The following is a 23,058-nucleotide window of genomic DNA, read 5'->3' as shown; positions in this document are numbered from 1 at the left end:
TAAATGACACGATTTCGATGGTGAGGCTTCTGTTAACATGCTCATAAGAGGATTTGGCCCACAATAAACCCGTAATCGCATTATCCCTGAGTTTTGTAAGGCATTAACAAGCTAGCCAAGTAGGCGCTGCAGAGTGTTGCCCAAGATACCAGTTTTGAATATATACAGGAGATTTTAAATACGTATTTAAAGCTACACTTACCACATGAGATAACCTTATTACCTAACGGAAATATCTGCAAAAGGATTATAGCTTATGGAAATATTCACCCCGTCCAGGGTCACTCAGTATGTATTTAACTTAATCCTCCTGTCTTGATGCATAAGAGATTTACTAAGGCAGGAAGTGTAAAGGGGAGACAGTGCAGCTTTCTCACATTTTATCAATATTTGGATCTTTTTGGTTGTTTGCTGTGGGGGGGGGGGTACAACGTTATCAACTTTGCCACGCTCGGCAATGGTGGCCCAGTGGTTAGCATTATTGCCTCACAACAAGAAGGTCCTGGGTTCGAACCCCAGGCCGTCCCAGGTCCTTTCCGTGTGGAGTTTGCATGTTCTTTCCGTGTCTGCGTGGGTTTCCTCTGGGTGCTCCAGTTTCCTCCCACCATCAAAAAGTTGTGCATGTTAGGGTTAATACTCCTGTCTGTGCCCCTGAGCAAGGCAACGGAAAGAAGAACTGGAGTTGGTCCCCGGGCGCTGCAGCTATACAACAGGATGGGTTAAATGCGGAGTACACATTTCGTTGTAACTTGTACACTGACAAATATAAAGTGGCTTTCTTCATGTGAAAACTATCACCTGGTAATTGAATCGATGCTCACCGTCCTAGCCAAAGACTTCCCAAATCAAGGGGAAGTTCCTCTCTTAGTGTAGAAGCTTGCAGTTTCCAAGTCATTTTCCAAGCCTTCTCGTAAGTGTGTTGTTGTGTCAACCTCCAGCTGGTGTTATTTCTGCAAGCGTAAGATGAGAATATCAAACTCTGTCCTGTCTTACTGTGATACTTTGATATATAATGATAGGCAACACTGTGATGAATCACACTTAACGAGACAACGCTTAAGTGTTGACAGCTCAATAATGTGTTCACGGCCATAGGAGGATGTATCGGCATTAATCAGCAAATTGAATTATACTCGTTTTTTCATAAACCAAATGAAATGACTCTGAAACACTTTATTTTAGAAGGAGTACATACTTTATTGCAGTGCATGTAAAGTTCAGTGGGTTGAGGATTTCTCTGAGAGGGGAACGACGGTTAAGACTGCCTTTGGGTTTGTTTGAAACTTGCTCCCCCTACTGGTGATTCTTAGTTACTACAGAGAATAAACAGACGAGCTGTCTTGTCAGGCAAAGAGGAAAAACGGTCAAATGTTTGACGTACAACATCACAGACCTAAACAGGAACAAGGATAACTCGAATGATGCAAACTGAATACACAAAACAATCAAATACACCAACACACATTCACATAAACATAGCAAAACTGATTTTTTTTCTCACAATATGTGTGGGTCAACAGAAATGTTGGCTAATAATACGCATTTGATGTTAAAGTGGCATTAAAGTGGCGTAATAAGCGGACAACCTAATTACAAAGCTTAATAAGCCACCTACTGATGGGTGGGTCCTATCCGGTAAAGGCAACTCAAATCATTGTAGCTTGAAGCAGTCAAATAAGGATGTACTTTACTGTACGTGCAATGGAGGATTAAGGTGCCCAAATGAACAGAAGTCGACGAAAGAATAAAAGTGCAATCAACAAAATGCAAATAATCAAATGCTTCGAGAAATCAAAAGACTTCCGGAAGTACATTAAACACTTAAAAAAATAATAATTATGCACCAAGATCAGCCAACGTAAACTTGGCCCGTAAAAATGTACTGTGCCATATTTCAGTGTCTCAGTTTACTGTTACTCCACTTCGGTGTTAAGTATTGGGATGTTGACGAGTTCATTTTTTACAAGTGTGAAGCTTGATTTGTAAAAACTCAAAGATTGTAGTAAAATACTTAGGTAGCAATACTGTATGTAGCATTATTGGGTAACACTTTAGTATGGGGAACGTAGTCACCATTAATTAGGTGCTCATTAGCATGCAAATTAGCAACATATTGGCTCTTAATTGGTCATTAGTACGTACTCATTAATGCCGTATTCTGCATGGCCTTATTATACAACCAGTAAGCCATTAACTATGAGTTTTCCCTCTATAACCTCAGAAGTATTGCTTATTAGTAGTACCATCTCAATATGCTTTGCTTAGTATGGCCTTTATAAGGTGGTAGTACCACAAGAAGAGTTATTCTCCCTTACTAACACTTAATGAATATGGTCTGTTCTTACATAACAAAACACAAAACTGCAAGTGTTAATAGTGTTAAATTACTCTAAATTAAGTTTTTGTTACTTGGAATATGTTCCCCATACTAAAGTGTTACCCATTATTGTATACTTCAGATACTTTTCAAAGTGTTTTAATATGCTGGTTAATACACTATCACGATGACACTGTCAGTTGTCACCTGCTCCTAACCATCATTTTGACAGATAAAAAGACTTTCCCATATCCGGCAGGTCACAAGTTTCACCCCTACAATAGTTACTCCTTGTCAGGGATACTCGGATGTTACTCTTGAAAACAGTAAGCTGAACTTGAAATGTTTTCAAAACGGAGCTAATATCTAGTCACAGTTTTAAAAGGAGGCAAAACTACGGGTCAATAAATTACTTCTCTTGGTCTTGTTTGGACAGTCGAGCAGCTAGGATTTTCTGTGCAACAGTCAGAGCATCATTCGCCCGGGCAATGACGTGAGGCTCCACACCCGACACACTCCACAATTTTCCAGTCACTGCACTGAAAACCACCTGGTTGGGGATAGAGGCATACAGTATACTGTCCCCGACCTGGTAGGTCCCACTTGATAAGGACCCTCCAATGGTTGGCTCCCCGATTATGGTGGCCCGATTTAGGTCCTTCATTGTGCGGGTGAACACCTCGGCTGCCGAGCCTGTCATGTGACTGGTGAGAATGTAGACCTCCTTGGAGGACCCATACCTCTGACCCATGACCTGCGGTAAGGTCATGACCTCCGTCATGGTTTTGGTGGAACGGTCGAAGACGGTGTACAGATGTCGCACGGGTTCGGCGTCAAAGAAATAGCTGCATAGAAGAGGGATTGCCGTGGAGTAACCACCTGTGTTGTACCTCATGTCAATAATGAGGATGTCAGTGTTGGCTATCTTGCTCCATACTACTTTGATTAGCTGGGGTCCGATGGCTTTGACGACCTCCAAATCCGCCATCATGTCAAACCTCAGATAACCAACATTCCCTGGCATTACCTCGATCTTAAACAGGGCGTCAATTATGTATCCCACCTCTTCTGACGTCGGGATCTTCGGAACTTCGTGCAAGGACTCGGGCTCCACGTCACAATAGAAGACGTGGAGCCGGTGATCTCCTGAAGTCTCCTGGATGTCTGCCGTCAACTGAGATGCCAAAGATTCGAAATCCACCACCGCGCGGTATGAACCCTCAGCCCATTTGGTCAGTAGCACCTGGCTGACCTTTGTAGCAACCTCGTGGATTGCATAGTGAATTTCTAACAGTTCCCCTGTTGTTTCTATGAGGGACTTGAGGCCCCTGTGGAAGTCTATGATCTCATGTGCATGGTCCATAGCTTCTTCTGCTAAAACAATAGCATCTGGGACCACACCTCCTCCCAACCAGCATTCTCCATTGTTGTCTATGAAGTTTATGAAAGGTACAGTAATTGTAATATTTGCACCTTCAACCTGGAATGTCTTGGAGTGCATGACAGTGCCAGATGTAATTTCCCCAATCACGGTGCCTTGGTGTAATGATTGCATTAGGTACGCAAACTCCTCTCCAACGCCTGCTGTGTAGTAGCTGGTCAACGCGTAAATCCCACACTTGGAGCCATCGATTGGGCCTGTAATCCCAGACAGCGTGTCATACTCGGTCGTTGTGTTTTGAATTCTGTCATATATAGTGAAAAAGTGTTTTTTCTGCGAGGCATCCTGTAGATAGGAAAGTATTAAGGCTAAAGAAGCTGAGGACCCACCGGTGTTAAAGCGCAAGTCAATGATAAGATTTTGAGTGTCCTTGAGGGGATCCCATACCTTTTTAGCCATGTATTCCCCAAATTTGGCTGTCAAGGGTACGTCAATGAATTTATCAAAGCGGAGATAGCCAGTGTTTCCCGGGAGGATTTGCACCGTGAACGATGTATCGACAAGTACCCCTATTAAATCCGGATCATCCAGAAACTTTTCGGGCTCGGATCCTTCCTCCACAGTTGAGCTGTGGTCTTGTGTGTGTTTTATGATGATCCGAGGGTCTTCAGACACAGCCTGCAGCTCTTGGCTGAGTTTGGCTGCCAGGTCTTCCTCGGATATAACTGAAAAGAAGTCTATCGATTCCAGATGATGGAGTAGTGTTGGAACACGGTCAGTGAAGGCGTAGAAACTCGTGATGGTACTCGAGATGCTTTGAACCACCTTGGGAATGGCTTTCCTCACAGCCAATAGTGACTTGGCATTTCCGATGGCATCTTTGGCGTTGACATTGACCGATGTTGCGACGCCACTCACTTCCCAACTCTGGCCGGTTATAGGGTTAATGGACCTGGCCACAGGGACTGTTATGTAAAACCCTGAATCTCCAATCTTGAACTTCTGGACTTTCACCGACCCACCAGCTGATCTCTCTCCAACTATGATAGCCCTTTTCAGGTGTTTTAGTGTGTAAGCCACAGCCTCCGCAGCCCCTATGGTACGTTTGCTTGTCAAAATAATCAAGTCCTTTTTCTTTCCATACCTTTCACTGTTTATGGAGGACATGGTCCACAGCTCCTTGGTGGTATTAGAGGGCCTGTCATAGATGGTGTCAATGTGAATAAGGGGCTCCGGGTCCGAGAAATAAGAGATTATAAAAGGAACTCCGGAAAGCTCTCCGGCCGTGCTATACCTCAGGTCAAAGATCAGGGAGGACATTTGAGCCACCGTATTCCAAACATTATCTCTCAGAAGAGAGCCAAGCTTTGTGGCCGTCTCCTCCCCAATAATCCTGTCAATCCGGAGGTAGCCCACGTTGTTTTCCAGGATATCGAGCTTCACCGAGTTCCTCACCAGCCGAATCAATTGCTCTGTGGGCAGGGATGGCAGCACTGGGGGCATCACCGGTACAAAACTGGGTTCATACGACACGGTCAACCTCGGGTCGTTGAGAGCCCCTTGGACTCCAGCGGTGAGGACGGATGCGAGGGACTTCCTGTCTGAGATCTGGAGGATTTCGCCGCTGTTGATGGCCTGTTGGATGGCTTCCTGCATCCCAACCAGGTTCTCTGGGAAGCAATAGTTTTCCAATAGGATCTTTGCCATATCCAGCACGAGGGCCTGCTGGAACGACGAGCTGGCAGAGCGAGTAAGGTAGAAAAGCATCACCAGGAGAGCTGGTGCGCATCGAACCGCTGCCATTATTTTGTTATCGGAGAACTGCCTCGTTCTCTGTTTTCTGTCATGTACTGCTGTTTTCGTTCATTTGTCTGTGTGGAGGGGGGTGGGGGGGCGGCAGCTTTTGTTGGAGAGTGAATGTTGTCTCAGTCGCAGGTTTTTCGGACACAACCTCTACATAAGAGGCTTTTGTTCCCAATAAACCTTTAATCGCATTATCTGTAGTGCATCAGCCAGCAGACAATAGCGGACGACAACAAAAAAAAAGAAAAAAGAAAATTGGAAAGTACATCCTCAGAGGTACAATTCGACACACATAATTCATGTTAGGAATAATATTTCCGAGAGATTGCCCATTATACAGTTCTTCACATCGTCTGGCCGGGTGACAGGGACTCCATGTCATGGACTGGATAATGAAAGCTAGTACGCTTCAGTTAAAACCTGTATCGTTTCCTATGCAACTACCCATTTTCCTAGGGACCATCTTTGAGGTGTCTAGTAAATGTTTACGGTGACGCCAACCTTCTTCTGTCTTAGCTGTTAAGCTAATGGAGGGAAAGTTCACTATGAAACACGGTAAGGATTATCCGGAAGATATCGAGGCGACACCATCCTGCCACCTTTCTTTTGTGCTTGCTCTCTCACACCGCCTCTCATAGACTTTACTGATATCACGTTATTCACCATGTCCACTCATTTTTAGATACTAAATGACAATTTAGACGTCTAAATGATCATTTAGATGTTTGACTTTAACTCGTGAATTTTGTGTTTTGTCTAAGTGTCCCATGTGCGCAATTAACCAAACAAGTCCAATTCCTGGTACGTGAACTCTTACTTGGCAAATAAGCAGATCCTGATTCCCTCTCCTTCTCATCCTCGGTGCCCCCCTCCCCGTCCCATCCCTCCCCTCCCCTCCACCCACGGCAACCGGAGGAGACAGAACGCAGGCCTGGCCAGGTGGAGAAAGGAGCTCGGCTTTACGAGGTCATGTCTGGGTCGCTTTGCTGGCGGTGTGATTACACAGTTTCTGGCTTCGTGGTAAAGCCGTCTTAAAAGAGATGAAGGATCAGATTGGGGGGGGGGGGGATAATGCATCATGGATTGATTTAAAAAAAAAGTACTTTGACATTGAGGTTAGATAGTTTCTCTGATGTCATGACTGCCTACCCTGACTAGGTTTGCACATTTTCATTTCACCTTTCCAAATGAAGGGCTTTATGTTGCATTTTTTTTTTGCACAAATCTTTAATAGAATGATATCATAATGTGGCTTAAACATTATTTTGGGATATTTTAAGTTGTTGACACCATTTCTGATCTCATCATTGACTCTTGCAGGTCTTGTAATTTGCCTGCAGAGGACATCTCCCTTTAGCTTATGGTACATTTTCATTCAAATATGGGAATTTGGCGGCACGGTGGCCCAGTGGTTAGCGCTGTCGCCTCACAGCAAGAAGGTCCTGGGTTCGAACCCCAGGGTTGTCCAACCTTGGGGGTCATCCCAGGTCGTCCTCTGTGTGGAGTTTGCATGTTCTCCCCGTGTCTGCAGTGGGTTTTCTCCGGGTGCTCCGGTTTCCCCCACCATCAAAAGGACATGCATGTTAGGGTTAATACTCCTGTCTGTGCCCCTGAGCAAGGCAATGGAAAAAAAAAACTGGAGTTGGTCCCCGGGCACTGCACAGCGGCTGCCCACTGCTCCAAGCTACACAACTAGGATGGGTTAAATGCAGAACGCAATTTCCCTATATCAAAATTTAGAGAATGTATAGATCTACTTTTTGTGCAAGAATATTTTTAACTGAAGGTGTGAATTTGTAGGCTGAGCTCGCTTATGACGCCAACAGCACCCTTAAATAAGTATTTACACCACCCGGAATTACGCAACCGGCCTTTTCCTCCCTCCCTGATTCTCGACAGCGTTATGCTAAGCGTGCTTCTTAACTCTTAACAACCCGAGGCCTTACGTAATACACGTCTGCCTGCAGGTTCTCTGGGAGCCAATCTGGATCTTGCCTCTTTTTATAACACGTCCCGTTCCCTCCTCCGTCCCATCGTTCACTGTGTCAAAAGAGAGAATGGCGCAGGGTTTGGATCATGAAATCCCCGCCGCGCGAGGTCGTTAGAAATGAAATGTTCCATGAGCTAATATACCAGGTAGCAAGCAAAGGTTTTGAGCTCGGCTGTTGCTGTTTGTGACAGCTGACAGCCATCTCATGTGGAAAAATCCGATTGTGCCAGCGGTGTTCTTTGGCGCTAAAATGGGATCGCATGCCTTATTATAGGTGCTATAAATAGAAGGGAGCTATTTCTGTTCTTCTGGGAAGGAAGTGCAAGTGTCTACATCCTCTCATCCCCTCATTTGTTTGGTCACAGAGGCCTCGGCACTGATAAGGATGAGCCAAAGTCCCTGACTCAAGTGTTTATGAAGCCGAAGCGGCCCTTTGAGGGAAATCGGAGTGCATGTGAAGACGTTTTAAATGATTACGGTGGATTCCTAGGCATTTTTTCCCGCCCTCATGTTGTTATCTGATGGTTGTGTTGGCCGGGGGACTATACCATAACCAGGTTGAGTGGAAATACCTGGCCAGATGTTTCTGATAGTCACCTTTAAACCTCATTTGATTTGAGGCAAGGTTCGTCATTAATCGAGGAGGAACAGCAAATCCTTTTTGTGATCCACTTGCAGTGGTAATGGGATTTGTGGAGCGGCCCACGGGGTGGGGGTGGGGGGGGGAGTATTTGCGCTGCAACGTGAAACGCACCGGTACAGACATTCCATGTCTGCATTTGTAATCCACTTCACAGGCTGCCGTGAATAACATACATGCAGGCATTCATACGTCATCCTTATTTACTGTGATTCGTAGAAAAACATACATTAAGATAAATAACAGTCATAGAGATGTTACAGTCACAAGTGGCGTACTTAATAATGAAACGAAATTATAAAATATAAAACGGCTATGTAACAGTAAAGTGAGCTCTTTACATGAGATCCAGCGGAAACTATATTTGCCCCCCTTGTTCGGGACCAACGCCCACTGACTAGCACTTCCTCTGATTCCTTCGACACAAGAAACAACCCCCCCCCGCCCCAATACTCGATATCGTCCAACATTTGCTCGACATGTCTCTATGCATGCTCAATAATCCAGGTAAGAAAATCGCAGAAAGTTGAATCAGTTCAGCTGGACACAATGTCTACTGAGAGAGACCTTCCATCGCTCGTCCAAGTGACCTCTTCGGTCTCATCTGACCGCAGGTGTCCCCACCCTCATACACAACACAGCGGCACAACGACCGAAACCAGCGATCGGTTTCGTATGCGGGTAAGAGCGTGGCCCTTAACTAGAGGATTTGGGAATGTTCGCAATCACAGCATTGGAAAATGGCCACAGGCCCCCCGGCCATCTCTGTGGAGAAGGAACGACCGTCCCTGAACCGGGGGGGGTGGGGCTTGACGCAGAGTACGTCAAAGAAGGTTGAATCAGTTCGTCAGGATACAACGTTTACGTATGTCGAGACACTCCATTTTACAGTCGCCATCTTCTTTTCTTTCTTTTTTTTAAAAAAAATCTGTCGCCATCTTACAATGCTGTGATTGCAACCATCCCCGATCCTCTGTGTGTAGTACACATGGCCATGTCACTCTAGTTAATGATCACGCCCATATTTGCATATGAAACCGGTCGTTGGTTTCGGTCGTTGTGCCACTCAGAGCCCTAGAAAGAGAAGAGTTACGTCAACTCCGTAGACGTCAAGGGGCCACAGCAATGGCGGATCATGGGAGCCCCGGGTAGTTCCAAACAGTGCGCATAGAATATGTGCCACGTTGGAATATATCTATATCTATATCTACATATAAATGTAAAAATCTGAAAATATTGGTTAGTAGTGTAAACTACTGATAAGACACGTTAGCCCCTAGCTAACGGGTTTGACCCTTTAGCCGAGCGGTTAGTGACGTCGTCTTGTGGCGCAGTACACCCCGTATCGAATCCCGCACCGGGCAAGAAAATAACCGGTTACATTGGCGGCAGCGGTGGGATCCGGAAGTGTGCAGATCCTCAGAAGTCTCTTCGGAGCGCGGGAAGAACAAAGCGCGAGGGCGCGCTTCCGGGGAGGGTGACGACTGTAAACTACTAATAAGGCACGTTAGTCCCTAGCTAACGGGTCTGACCCTTTAGCCGAGCGGTTAGCGATGGCGTCTTGTGGTGCAGTACACCCCGTATCGAATCCCGCAACAGGCAAGAAAATAACTGGTTACATTGGCGGCAGCGGTGGGATCCGGAAGTGTGCAGATCCTCAGAAGTCTCTTCGGAGCGCGGGAAGAACAAAGCGCGAGGGCGCGCCTCCGGGCAGGGAGACGACTGTAAACGACTAATAAGACCCGTTAGCTAGGGTCTGACCCTTTAGCCGAGCGGTTAGCGATGGCGCCTTGTGGTGCAGTACACGCCGTATCGAATCCCGCACCGGGCAAGAAAATAACCGGTTACAGTAGTTACCAGAAATCGCGGCTAAGCAGTTCATTTAAATGACCCGCCAAGCTTCGTTTGGAACTATTCGGCGGCTACATGAACCACGTGACCCTCTCGCGTTCTGACCCCACGTTGACGCAACTCTCTCTCTCTAGGGCTCTGGTGCCACTGTATTGTGTATAAGGGTGGGGACACCTGCAGCCAGGTGAGACTGAAGTGAAGAGGTCGCTCGGATGAGCGATGGAACGTTTCTCTCGGTAAACGTTGTGTCCAGATGAGCTGATTCCACCTTCTGTGACGTCGACTTTATTGTTTCTGACGTCTGAGCCGTGAGTATGAGTTGTGGTGGACTGAGACCTTCATTGGGCTGCGTTGCTCTAAGGAGCGGGGAACAAAAGGGGCAGGAAAGGAAAATATTTGGTTTTATGGAGATACTGCAAACCACAGTCACTTGTTTTTTCTTCAGCGAAGGTACGAGAGTTTTCCCATTTCGTTTGTTGCTTTATAATGAGAGTGCCACTACGTTTTTGACTTATTACCTCGATGCTTAATGCCATACGATATACTTTATATACAAAATGATTTATGGTTTTCACACGAGCTGGCCTCAGCTAGCTAGCCTGTGTTAATAACCAGGATTTTGCCAACAGTTTCCATCAGAAGTGGAGCATCAATGTGGCAGCATTGCAGAAAGCATCCAAAAAAAACAACAACCACAACAACAACAACAACAACAACAACAACAAAACAGACATATAATAAATATAGAGACGGCCACTCCTGTAAATGACGGTAATTACACACGAGGAAGGTTTTGAATGCAAGGGTGACTTAACTATCTCTGTCTATAACTTTATGAATAGCTTAATTTACATTCTAATATGACTGTCCATTTGCAAATCTCATATTTAAGACAAGATGTCAGTTATAATGAAAATGTACAGCTTTACATAATGACTAAATATTAACATTAGAATAGCTAGGATTCTTCTACAACTGCCAACAGAGCAATTTTACCCCTTCACATCCTCACATTTATGTTTTATGGGGGGGGGGTCAGCAAAATTTAAACATCAACATCACTCATGCATTTATTATGTCATAACTAAAAGAATCAACATTTGTGATATAAAATATAAACTATGTACAGTGCCCAGAGTGGTAAAATTTCAATGGCTGAAAATGATCAGTACTGATACCACATTTATCTACAGGGAGGGAAAAACAAGGAAACCAAAGTGACAAGGAAATACACATTTGTAGATAATTTATGGCGCTAACTCTTAATGCCTGGCAGCTTGTCCAGGGTGTCTCCCCGCCTGCCGCCCAGTGACTGCTGGGATAAGCTCCAGCATCCCCGCCACCCTGAGAGCAGGGTGAGCGGTTCGGATAATGGATGGATGGATGGATGGAGGGATGGATGACCCTTAATGCGTCAAATTTACCCAAGCGACACGGCTTTAGAAAACGTGGCCTTGGCTAACACATAGCAGGGATAAATGCTTACTGATTTCTTTTTCTGCTTGTTAAGGTGAATTTTTTTTTCCGAGATGCTGAAGACCTGCAGAAGAGTTCAAAGTAACAAAGAAATATTAAAGGTACAATCCTTAATTCTAATGTAAACAAAAGGGTCGCCCTGCTACCAAAATGCAAAACACAGGATTGGAGCCTGCTGCCATCCCCAAACTGATTGACAGGCCTCTTACTTACACAAAACAACAACACAAATCTGAGTTTCTAATGTTTTCCTGATGCTATAAAGGGTTTGTTTACATCGGGAGTGTTTGTAAAAGTTGAAGCCTGTATTTCATATTTTCTTCTTTTTTTTGGGGGGGGGGACGACGATTTCTCCCCCCTGTCCTCCCCAGTTGTATCCGGCCAATGACCCTGCTCCCCCGGGCCGTCCCGGTCGCTGCTCCACCCCCTCTGCCGATCCGGGGAGGGCTGCAGACTACCACATGCCTCCTCCGATACATATGGAGTCACCAGCCGCTCCCCCCCCTCCGAACAGGTGCCCCGACCGACCAGAGGAGGCTAACACGGGGATTCAAACCACTCATCTCTGTGTTGGTAGGTAACAGAATAGACCGCTACGCTACCCGGACGCCCTTATTAATAATAATAATAATAATAATAATAATAATAATGATAATGATAATAATAATAAAAGCCCATATTTTCTGTTACGATCGGTTGAGAAAGACGCTAAATGCTCATTTACAATCTAAAACTCAGACTCTTTAGTTATGTATGTTGATATGCCTCAGTTTTATATGGTCAAATAAAGCACAGGTTGATCCTTTTGATTGGGAAAAAAAAAAGGTATAAATGACCTGTTGGCAGTTGTAGTGTTAAAACCATGAGTCACAGCCACTACAACTAAAGCTGGCACCCCTCTCTCACTACCTGCAGCCACACTCGGCCACCTTCATCTCCTCATACAGGTACCGTATGGTGAGACGGCCGTTCTCTTGGTACATGACAGTAATGGGGTCCAGTTTGATTGGGACACAACAGGCCATATTGGCCTTCTTGGGGTTCTTGATGTTGATGAGTGTCTGGATGAGGGCGTGTTTGGACGGCGTCGATTCATCCGTCAGCGGGTAAGAACAAAGGCCACGACACTCAAATGCGTCGTATTCGGGCGGCGCTACGATCCAGCTGTCCCAGCCGATGTCTTTGAAATTGACCTTGAGTGAGGTCTTTTGGCAGTATTCCCGCTCCGCCTTCCTTCTTTTCCGCCGGGGTTGAAGAGCTTCGGGGATCTCGTTCAGAAACTGGTCTCCTGCATGCCACTCAGCTTCGGAGTAGAAGATGGTCTCCTCCTCGTGGAGGATCATCTCTCTCAGTTCCTTCTTCGTTTCCCTTCTCTTGCTCCCCAGATCGTCTGAGAAGACTATCAGCGCTGCTGAAGTGTTATCTCCAATGGACCAACTTACATCCGAACAACCTGCTTCGCCTTCGAAATACCCACAATCCTTGTTGTCCACCACCACCTCCAGTGCACTTACTCCTTGACTCGCTGTGACCCAACTCTCAACCGCCGCGGTCACATCAAAAGTTTCCCATGAACCACATGAACCAAACACCTCCCTCCCGGCCAGTACGTGGGTTATGGGTTCATATCCATTGTAATCCACCTTGTATACTGTGATAATTGCCTTATATCCGTGGGAGTTGACCCCTGGCCTTGCATCCGGCAAAAGGAAGAGCCGTAGTTCAGCAGCCATGACCTTCTCGTGGTTGGGCAAGCTCATGTTGAAAAACAGCCTGTGTTTTGATTTAGAGCCGTTTACCTCTGAGTGAGTGATATCTGTGGGAGAGGTATGGAGAAATTAAAAGAGTGTTATTTAAGAGGCAGAGTCAGATCCGGCCCATGAAATCTGGTCCAAGACAACCAGATAAGTGTGCAGAAGTTACAATATGCTCATAGCATAAACTTCTTTAGACGTTTATCCAAGTGAATACCGCGCCGCAAGGGCAGATCTAGGAGCGGGGGTGGCCTGTTGCCACCCCATCACCAATGCAAACAAAAACACAAAAAAGATGCCAAATTTGTTTAGCGGTCAGGTCACATGACAATAAGCTCTTTGTGATAACCTCGCTGGTTTCGGATCAGCATTCCTGCAACTCTTTTGAAAGACTTTAAAATTGAAGGGCCTTGTGCCTGGATACTTCATTCTTCCATCATAATGTCATCTGTAAACATCAGAACCACCACACAGTAACGAGGGAGACTGCAAAGACGGCTCGAGTGAAATATTTTAATTTCTCTATGACTTCAGATAGGGCTCTTATTCTATCATGTCCACATGGCCATTTGCATTCATTCAGCAATCCGTCTCTGGGTTGCACAACTATGTACAGCTGCAATTTTTTATTTGTATTTTTTGCAAAGAATGTTCTCCATATATGAAGAACAATTTGTGTGCCCATCCCCTCCCCCCCCATCATCACCGGCCCCTCTTGGGCCACCCCATTTGACATTTCTGCCGGCATTGTATTATCCTCGGCGTTTTTCAAGTGGGCATGACACCAAGTTCAATTTCTTGTGTGCGAAAACATGGCAATCAATAAAATTTGAACTCAAACTTGAGAGTTAAAGGGGGGGGGTGCGCACACACACACACACACACACACACACAGCCTTATGAATTCCCGGAATGCTAGGATTACCGGGAAAAAAGCAACAGTTCAAAAAAGCTTTAATATACAGGGAGTGTTGCCCCCCAAGCAAATCATCCCACAAGTACTACTCCTCTTATCTGTCAAGCGGACGTACCTTGGATCGTGAAGCTGCGTATGACATCGGACTGTGGACTGGCGGTGCTGTTGAAAGCGTACTTGTTGTAAAGCTCCATCATAAACTGAGGAGGGTAGATCTTGCCATGCTCCTGAGGAACATCTGACATGTTCAGTTTCCTCAGAAAGCCCTCCTTCATGGTCCCCAGGAGGTTCTCCAGCCTCATGTCTGTTTCCTCCTCCTCGAGCAGGTCCTGCTCCAACATATTGAAGTAATAGTCCTCAGAGTCCTCAAGTCGAATGTTGTTTTTGAGAGGCTTACAACTACAGGAGCCAGTAGACACGACCACGCTCAAGCACACCTGGAAGAGGAATGTTCTGGGACACAGCATTCTGAATCTGGGTTGCGTTCTGCACCGACACAATCTTTACCTTCCTGCTGTCCGCTCTATGGGCGTCAAAACAGACTTTGGGATGACAAGGTTCAGAAAGTTAAGTTCCCCTATGTGAGGGCCACAGTCTTGAGGTCCGCTCCCATGCTCCCAGAGTAAACAGGGGACTTATATCAACCAAAATAGTAGCTTGGCCATGCTTATCTCTGCCATTGATGCCGTCTCTTAGGCCTTGTTATCATTAGAGGACTGGCTGCTAATGAAGACACTGTAAACACTTGACGGCGATAATGAGGAAGGCACTGGAAACTGTGAGGTTACTGACAAACAGACATTTTCATAAAATTGCTTTTCCCAGCTTTCGGGGGGTAAATCATTGAGGCCAGATTGCAGAAGCTCGAAGAAATACATACAGCACATCGCACATTCTTTGCCACATTCATGACAACATATTTGTCACAGGTCAACGTCTTCCTGACTCCAAACCAAGGATTGAAGTGTCCATCGTCATCGTACATCATGTACATGCTCCTGATAACACTTTGCTCTCGGGCGGGGTGCAGTTGCATGCATCATAATTATTTTGACCCATTTTAAGGGAATGAGATTGAGCACGATATTGAGGAGTATTTGTTCCACTCATCTGACCCTTTTTGTTTAGTTCAATCTAACTTTTATTTGCCTCAGTTAGGCTCTTGTGATAAAATAAATGAAAGATGAGGGTGTTCAGAAGAGACTAGCTTTAGCCTTGGTCAGACGTAAACTATGGAGACATTGACTAACATTTACAGCCATGTCCCATTTTGCAGAAAATAACTTTTTGAATTGTTTGTGTCAGTGTACATTTCCAGCATTAGCAATCACCGAGAGACATATTATATATATAAAAAAAGAAAAACAGAAAATTAAATTTGATCAGATACCACAATTATTGTTAATTATGACCTGCATAAGCCCTTAAAGTCATGTTTTGGCTACACTTGTACAGTTTAAAGTGTTATGCAAATTCATTCAGTTGTTAGCTCTTGGCGGCACATTGGCCCAGTGGTTAGCGCTGTCGCCTCAGAGCAAGAAGGGCCTGGGTTTGAACCCCGGGGTTGGCCAACCTTGGGGGTTCATCCCAGGTCGTCCTCTGTGTGGTTTGCATGTTCTCCCTGTATCTATGGTGGGTTTTGTCCGGGTGCTCCGGTCTCCTCCCACCATCAAAAGGAAACATGCATGTTAGGGTTGATACTCCTGTCTGTGTCCCCGACCGAGGCAATGGGGAAAAGAACTGGAGTTGGTCCCCGGGAGCAGCATGAAGGCGGCAGCCCGCTGCTCCTAGCTACACAGATCACAGCTAGGATGGGTTAATTTGCAGCAACTCAATTTCCACAAGGGGATTAATAAAGGAAACTAAATTAAACTTAATTAAATTCATAACAGTGAGTAGCGAATTCGGGGGGGGGGGGCAGCCGGGACGCAAACCTGGGTCTCCCGCATCACAGGCGTCTACGTTAACCAGTTGACTAAAGGGTCCGACCCGTTAGCCAACCGGCTAGCGAGTCTACTCATTCATGATCGTTACACTGCCCCCCTCCTTCGGGAAGCGCATCCCCACGCTTCAGCATACCGGCTCCTTCGCGCCTCTGGGCGCATGCGCTTCCGATGGCCTCACGGTCTCACCATCCCACTTCTGACACCAATGTAGCGAATTCAGGGGGCAGCCGGGAACCGCCACAGCCGGGACACGAACCCGGGGCAACTGCACTACCCAGTCAACTAAAGGGCCCGACCCGTTAGCCAACCAGCTAGCGAGTCTACTCATTCATGATCGTTACAAGTGTTATTAAAGTGTGTTGCCTGTAGAGGTTAGCAATTCTTCAAGTAGTCCCCAGGTGCCCCACATGAAGTAGTTGAATTGGGATTCTAGTACTGTACTCGAATTTGTACTTGTGTTTGTATTCTCCATATGGGCTGGACAGCGGGACTTTAGCTTCTGGTCACGGTCAGGGGTATAGGCCCATACCAGAAGCCAGTGTGTCTGGGGACGTTGGCCTAAGTCCTCGCTATCTTGGACGTTCTCTCTGTCACACAGCCACTCTGCGTTTGGCTCATGCTGCGTTTCATAAAAATGGCATCATTGTGGCCCTTTCAGACCGTTCGAGGGTTGCTCTCTATGGCGTCAATCAGCGATGAAAGACAGCAAAAAAAAAAAAACCCATCTGTTGGCATGGACACGGCACGCACCCCATGTCAGCCGTGCAGGAAGCAAGCTAAATGAGAGGCCCGAGAAAGATGTGCTGGGAACCTTTAGTATTCTGATCATTTCATCTCACTTTCCTCAAGGGGAACGATGTAGTGTTAGCCCGTTCACTGATATATATGATGCCTACCTTGATAACTTGTCTCACAGTCTGTGTATCTATGTGTCGATCTATGTGTAGCTATGTATCTATTATCCTGTCCACTTATCTTCTGCTCTGTCTTTCAACTATGTTATGTTGGTATATAGAGATCTATCTATCTATCTATCTATCTATCTATCTATCTATCTATCTATCTATCTATCTATCCATCCATCCATCCATCCAGCCATCCATCCATCCATCTATCTATCTATCTATCTATCTATCTATCTATCTATCTATCTATCTATCTATCTATCTATCCATCCATCCATCCATCCATCCATCCAGCCATCCATCCATCCATCCATCCATCTATCTATCTATCTATCTATCTATCTATCTATCTATCTATCTATCTATCTATCTATCTATCTATCTATCTATCTATCTATCTATCTATCTATCTATCTATCTATCTATCTATCTATCTATCTATCTATCTATCTATCTATCTATCTGTTTACTGCTACTTTCAGCTGCTCCCGTTAGGGGTCACCACAGTGGATCATCTGTTGTTTACTACTACTACTACTACTACTACTACTACTACTACTACCACTACTACCACTACTACCACTACTACTACTACTACTACTACTACTACTTTCGGCTGCTCCCATTAGGGGTCACCACAGCGGGTCATCGGTTTCCATTTCTTCCTGTCCTCTGCCTCTTCCTCTGTCACACCAGCCACCTGCATGTCCTCCCTCACCACATCCATAAACCTCCTCTTTGGCCTTCCTCTTCTCCTCTTCCCTGGCAGCTCCATATTCAGCATCCTTCTCCCAACATACCCAGCATCTCTCCTCCACACATGTCTAAACCATCTCAATCTTGCCTCTCTTGCTTTGCCTTCAAACCGTCCAACCTGAGCGGTCCCTCTAATATACTCGTTCCTGATCCCGTCCTTCTTCATCACTCCCAATGAAGATCTTAGTATCGTGTGTCTGTCAAAGATCTATATCTCATTACCTTGTTCATAGATAAATATCAGTAATCCAACATCCAAACCAATACAAAGCTTGTTTATGTAATGCATGAAAGTAAAAAAAAAACTAATATTTTTTGCCATATTTACAATTAAGTTTATTTCCTTGCCAAGCAAACATGATGTAAAAGCACACGTCGGTGTCAGTGTGGCCGTAAACCAAGACAAAACGTTCAATACACTTGAGACATACAGTGATTTAAGGGGAAAACGCAAATTTCAACAGGGGATCCCTTTTATTTGCAGTACAAATTTAATGGCATTATTGTGCACGTTACAAACTGTACATACCATTCTACTACTGGCACTGCTGGCACTCGTACTACTCCAAAGCGCACAGCAGGGGGCAGCAATGCACCATTTCTTTCTCTGGTAAAAAAAAACGTTGCTCATATATACTGTACCGTTCATCTCAGGAGGCGTCAGTGTGCACTCCCAATCCCCACGGTATAGACAATATACAGACAAGTGAATACTGAAATATACTTTTCCAATACTATTTTTTTCCATGCATTCTTCAAAATTCTTGTTGGCGTACAGGAGGCGTTCAACTACGCTGCAGCACTTCACCTCATCACATACTGACACCATGTGGGTACCGTGTAACTGTATGAGTAACAGGGCTATTTACAGGATAAGAGTTGGTTATTTTTGTTGGGTGTAAATGCACTTCCGTGCAGGCTCCATGTCCACTGTAGCTCCCGAGTCTCTGGGTTAAAGGGGAAATTCCAGTATTCAATTCTGAGGCGAGTCAGAAACACTATATGAAGGACCACACATGGTTCAGAATCCATCAAAACGTGGAAAGTTCCTCAAAAAAAAAAAAAGGGAATTTCGAGTGGCTAAGAGTCCTTCCCGGCTTCCACTTGTCCTGGGAAAGTCAACCGTAGCACTGAGAGTACCACGGCTCTCCCAAAATCACCCGCACTGTCTTTAATCTCCCTGCAGAGACGCGCCTAATCCCCAGATATTCCACGTTGCATTGATCTGCTGCTGAATCTAAGTCTTCCCCAAGATGTCCTTCATGAGGAGGCACATCCTCGTCGGTTTCAGGTCCCCCGGTCCTGGTCCGAGTCCTACCGACAGGAGCAGGTGTCCACGGACATGGCCGGATAGACCTTGAGGACCATGTTCCTGTTTTGGTCGAGGAAAAGCACGCTGAGAGGACTCATCTTGTCGGGGACGCAGCAGGGCTCCGGGACGCCTGGGACGATCCCCACCGCCCTGACGATGCTCTGGATGGTGGCGTGGTTGGAAGGACGGACCACCTGAAGGAGGGAGAGAAAGCGACAGAGAGAGAGAGAGAGAGAGGGAGAGACATGGAAGGGTTGTTTCATATGCAGGATTATTCCTGTTCCACAGTGAACATATATTTCCCATTTCAGGGGCTCTTTACTCAGTCACCACGGTGTAGTTCACATCAACCAGTGCTTACTCGAGTCTACGTGCCGATTAAATCCAGGGACGTGTCATCCAGTGACGCCACTGGCGGACAATCTGTGAATCGCCGGCTCTGGCATGCAGTGACATTCACTATAGCAGCTGTATGTAGTGCTGGTATTTGTATTCTCTTATGCAACGCGGTCTATTTCAGTGTAGCCCACCAAAGGTGGCAGCACACCCGGAAGTAAGGGTGTAGTTTTCACTTTCACGGTTTCTGTATGCCGTCGACACTTTTCTGCACAAGTTCAGCGTTGCTCCCCCCCCCCCCCCAGAGACACAGAAATATTATGGCTGCTAATGGAGGGTTATCCCTGTAACATACAGTCATATAAAGGCAACGTTGAAAATTGTGACTATTTCTCTCTCCGTAAAACTCTCCGACTTACTTTAGGGATGGGGAATCCACAGGTGCCAGCGCAGTAGTAGGCGTCGAAGGCCTTAGGAGCCAGAACCCACTCGCTCCACCCGATGTCGGCGAAATCCACCCGCAGGTACCTCCTGGCGCACACCCTGGGCTCGCTCCACTGCCTCCTCCTGGCCTTCTTCATGGTCTTCTCGTCGAAGCTCAGCACCTGAGGCTTACCCGGGGCCTCGCCCAGCTCCTGGCCCTGCTTACGGCCATGTTTGGCCGCCGCCTTGGCCTTAGGCGGGAGATAGGTGCTCTGCCAGAGTTCGTGGTTCTTCAAGGTGTTGAAGTGAACCTCGGGAAGGTGGTTGGTTTGAATCTCATCCAGAGGGAGCTCCCTCCGACTCCTTGCAGCTGCAGAGGAAGGGCGCGAGTCCGTTAAGGTGAGCCGGTCCTCCCCAGCTGGGAAAGGTCCGTACCGCTGCAGCGACACGGCCACGCTGTTGGGTTCATCGATGGCTCTGTCGTCGGCGTAGACCAGCATGTACGGCAGGTTGGCCGACGAGAGGGGCTCCTGGCCGGGAGGGTTCCTCTGATGCGGCTCGGATCTCGCCGATCCGAACTCATATTCTACGGTGATCAGAAGCTCATTGGTGCCCACGGCCTGTTTCACCACCGAGGTGATGTCCCTCGCCTGCCACGTCCCTCTCTTCAGCGGCACCAAAGTCACGTTTCCCAGCGGCGTCACGGAGGCGGCGTTGGGGGTCGTCCCTCGGAACACGAGCTGCGGCGAGGGGGCCTGCAGGGTCTGGAAAACGCACGAGGGGTTGCGGGAGCGTCGGCAGATCCAGGGTCGCTGGTGGTGCCGGGGCCGCTTGTGCATGAAGTGAAAGGAGGCGGACAGGATGAGCTCCGAGTCTTGGATGGAGGACAGGTTGAACTGGAACCACTCCGTACTTTTGGAAACACCTTGGGGGGTTGGGACGGAGGAGAAGAGAGGGTGAATTTAATGGAGAGCTTGACATGCAGTTTGAAAACTGGATAAATCGTTGAAATCCCCTTTGTGCGTTCGTTTTACGTCTATCTGGCATTCCCCTGGAAAACCTGCCCCTGAGTCCTAATTAGTTTTCTCTCCCAGGCCCGTAAAGAAGCCCGTGGCTACCGCAACACTTTCTGAAATGCTCAACGGTTGAAAGGTGCAAAAAAAAATTAAGATTGGGAAGGAAGCTTAAGTGCAGCAGCAATTTCCTGCAGATATCTTTTTTTAAATATGTCTCTTGGAAACCCCTTTCCACCACACTTGAGTGGCGTTAATAGCCGCCTGAAAAACACGGCGAGTTCAGTGCCTCTCTCAGATGAGCTCAGCCTCGGCCTAGATAACAGCTCCTTCAGCTCGGCGCTGTCTCCCAGACTTCCACTGCAGTCTGCAAGACAAACACCGAGCCCGTCCAGTGGGCCTGCATGTGCCATATGGAAATGCTTATAGGAGAAAGCTCCTTAGAGGCTTTTCCGTGTGCAGCCGGTGCCTGGGTGTGATAATGGGCTCTTGTCTAACACCTTGACTGTTACTGCTACCGGGGAACTAGCACGGTCGACTTCCCCGGACCACTCTTATCACAACATCCAGTGTGCAACTGCGGACGCTGCGTGCTTTGGGGGGTCAAAAGGAAAATATGTGGTTGACAAAAACACCTGCATTTCTGGTCTCGATGGTTTCCCCCTATCGTGAAACGTGGAACATGGCACAGCTCCCGTATAGTGTAGAGCTGGGTTCCGGTGGTCTCCACAGAGTGAAATGTGGAGAATACGGCGCGACTCTTTAATGATTTAGCTTTCTTTCAGCTTCCCTATCATGACAAGGGGACATATTGCGTAATCTCTGTGTTGTTTAGAGTGTGCTCGCATGCAGAAATCAGCCTTCTCCGCCTATCGGATCAGCCTGAGAGAATTGCGCGCATTGGGTCGTATTGTCTCGCGTTTTAGTATGGTTAATAGGAGAAAAACCCAATGGTCGTGTCAGTCACCTGGGACGGCTTTGAAACTTCTGACGGTGTTGCCGTCCTTCTGCCGACGCGGGTCCTTGCTGTACTTCTCGTACACCTTGAACATGCTGATGGAGACCATGTCCCGGTTTGCGCTCCGGTGCGCGGAGGCGCGGCTGTGACGCGCGGCTTCCCCGACGCCCTCCGCCGCCGCCGCGTCCCCCGGACCGCACTGCAGGACCAGCAGCACGTGCAGAGCGGCACGCGCAAGAAGAAGGCTCGCCATGGTGGAGCTCCTTCAACTCTGTCCCATCCAGCGAAACTCCGCGCAAACGTCGGGTGGGGGGTGGCGAAAATCGGAAAGGAGGAAAAGCCGCGAAGTCGCCGAAAGTGTCTGGCGCGCGCGGATGCGATGTCTTTGCGACAGCGGCGCGAAGTCTCCGCAGGATCGGTATCCTCCAGGTAGTCCGTGACAGCTCCGCACTCCACGGGTTTGGGCTACAATCGCTCTCTGCTGTGGGTGGAGACCGTGGGTGGATGTGAAATCCATTGCTCCTGTATGACAGATGGTGACGCCTCGGTGCGTCCAGCCAACGAGAGTCTCGCCAGTTGTAAGTGAAGAGCTGCAAGATTAAGATCATACCGGTCCACACAAGAATGGCTGACTATGAAATGGGGGTTTTTTTCTTTCTTTTCTTTCTTTTCTTTCATTTTTTCCTCTTTTTTTTTGTTGCATTGCTTGCTGGAACAGAACCCACGGTATACTTATGTTAACTTCCCATTCACTGATTCGTTATAAATCACCCATAAGATGCAACAATGACGCATTAATCAAGACGCTTTTTTGGGGGGGGTTTCAGGTTGGGAGCCCACGTGGGGAGAGTCTTCTCAGAAACCTTGTGATGAGACGAAGATAGCCCAACCATTACCTATACCTAGTAGCCCTAAACTCAACCTTAGTCCTACATGTAACCGCTCCCTAACCTTGGCCCCATATTTAACCCGTTATAGGCGTAGTCGCCGTCACCGCTGTGTGGAAACCTCCGTTTTACGCACGCGGTTCCCCGACACTGTCAATCACGTTATTTGTTCCATACATTTGCTGAGAAGGCGAATGGCCGTCCTTGCCGGTCACGTGGTTTCAGAGAGCACGGCCGTGCAAACTCATTAGCATCGATAAAACGCGGGATCGCAAACTGGCAACCCAACAAGTCACGTGTTATGACATCTTATTCTAACACTCTGTTGTTCTCGAACTGTTTTGATCACTGACTACTTACCTTCATTAGCCTGCCTATGACGCGTTGTAAAACG

The 23,058-nt window shown here is 47.0% G+C and overlaps 3 protein-coding genes across 3 annotated transcripts; all 3 read right to left on the bottom strand.

The window, feature by feature from the left end:
- Positions 1–2,726: 2,726 nt before the first annotated feature.
- LOC130127900 (retinol-binding protein 3-like) lies at positions 2,727–5,465 on the bottom strand. The gene has a single exon (XM_056297614.1). The coding sequence runs from the start codon at positions 5,463–5,465 to the stop codon at positions 2,727–2,729; it is 2,739 nt and encodes a 912-aa protein (XP_056153589.1).
- A 6,898-nt stretch (positions 5,466–12,363) lies between these two features.
- On the bottom strand, positions 12,364–14,595 carry gdf2 (growth differentiation factor 2). Its single transcript, XM_056297733.1, has 2 exons — positions 14,244–14,595; positions 12,364–13,274 (listed from the first exon to the last, which is right to left on the bottom strand). The coding sequence occupies exons 1-2, from the start codon at positions 14,593–14,595 to the stop codon at positions 12,364–12,366; spliced, it is 1,263 nt and encodes a 420-aa protein (XP_056153708.1).
- A 3,460-nt stretch (positions 14,596–18,055) lies between these two features.
- Positions 18,056–22,229, bottom strand: LOC130127700 (growth/differentiation factor 10-like). The gene is made up of 3 exons (XM_056297417.1): positions 21,787–22,229; positions 19,803–20,731; positions 18,056–19,241 (listed from the first exon to the last, which is right to left on the bottom strand). Exons 1-3 carry the CDS (start codon positions 22,028–22,030, stop codon positions 19,050–19,052), a joined length of 1,365 nt encoding a protein of 454 aa, XP_056153392.1. The 5' UTR covers positions 22,031–22,229; the 3' UTR covers positions 18,056–19,049.
- Between the last annotated feature and the right edge of the window lie 829 nt (positions 22,230–23,058).

Source organism: Lampris incognitus, chromosome 17 (assembly GCF_029633865.1).
Source record: "Lampris incognitus isolate fLamInc1 chromosome 17, fLamInc1.hap2, whole genome shotgun sequence".
In the NCBI taxonomy this organism is placed as follows: domain Eukaryota; kingdom Metazoa; phylum Chordata; class Actinopteri; order Lampriformes; family Lampridae; genus Lampris; species Lampris incognitus.
This window is presented reverse-complemented; position numbering and strand designations above follow the sequence as displayed.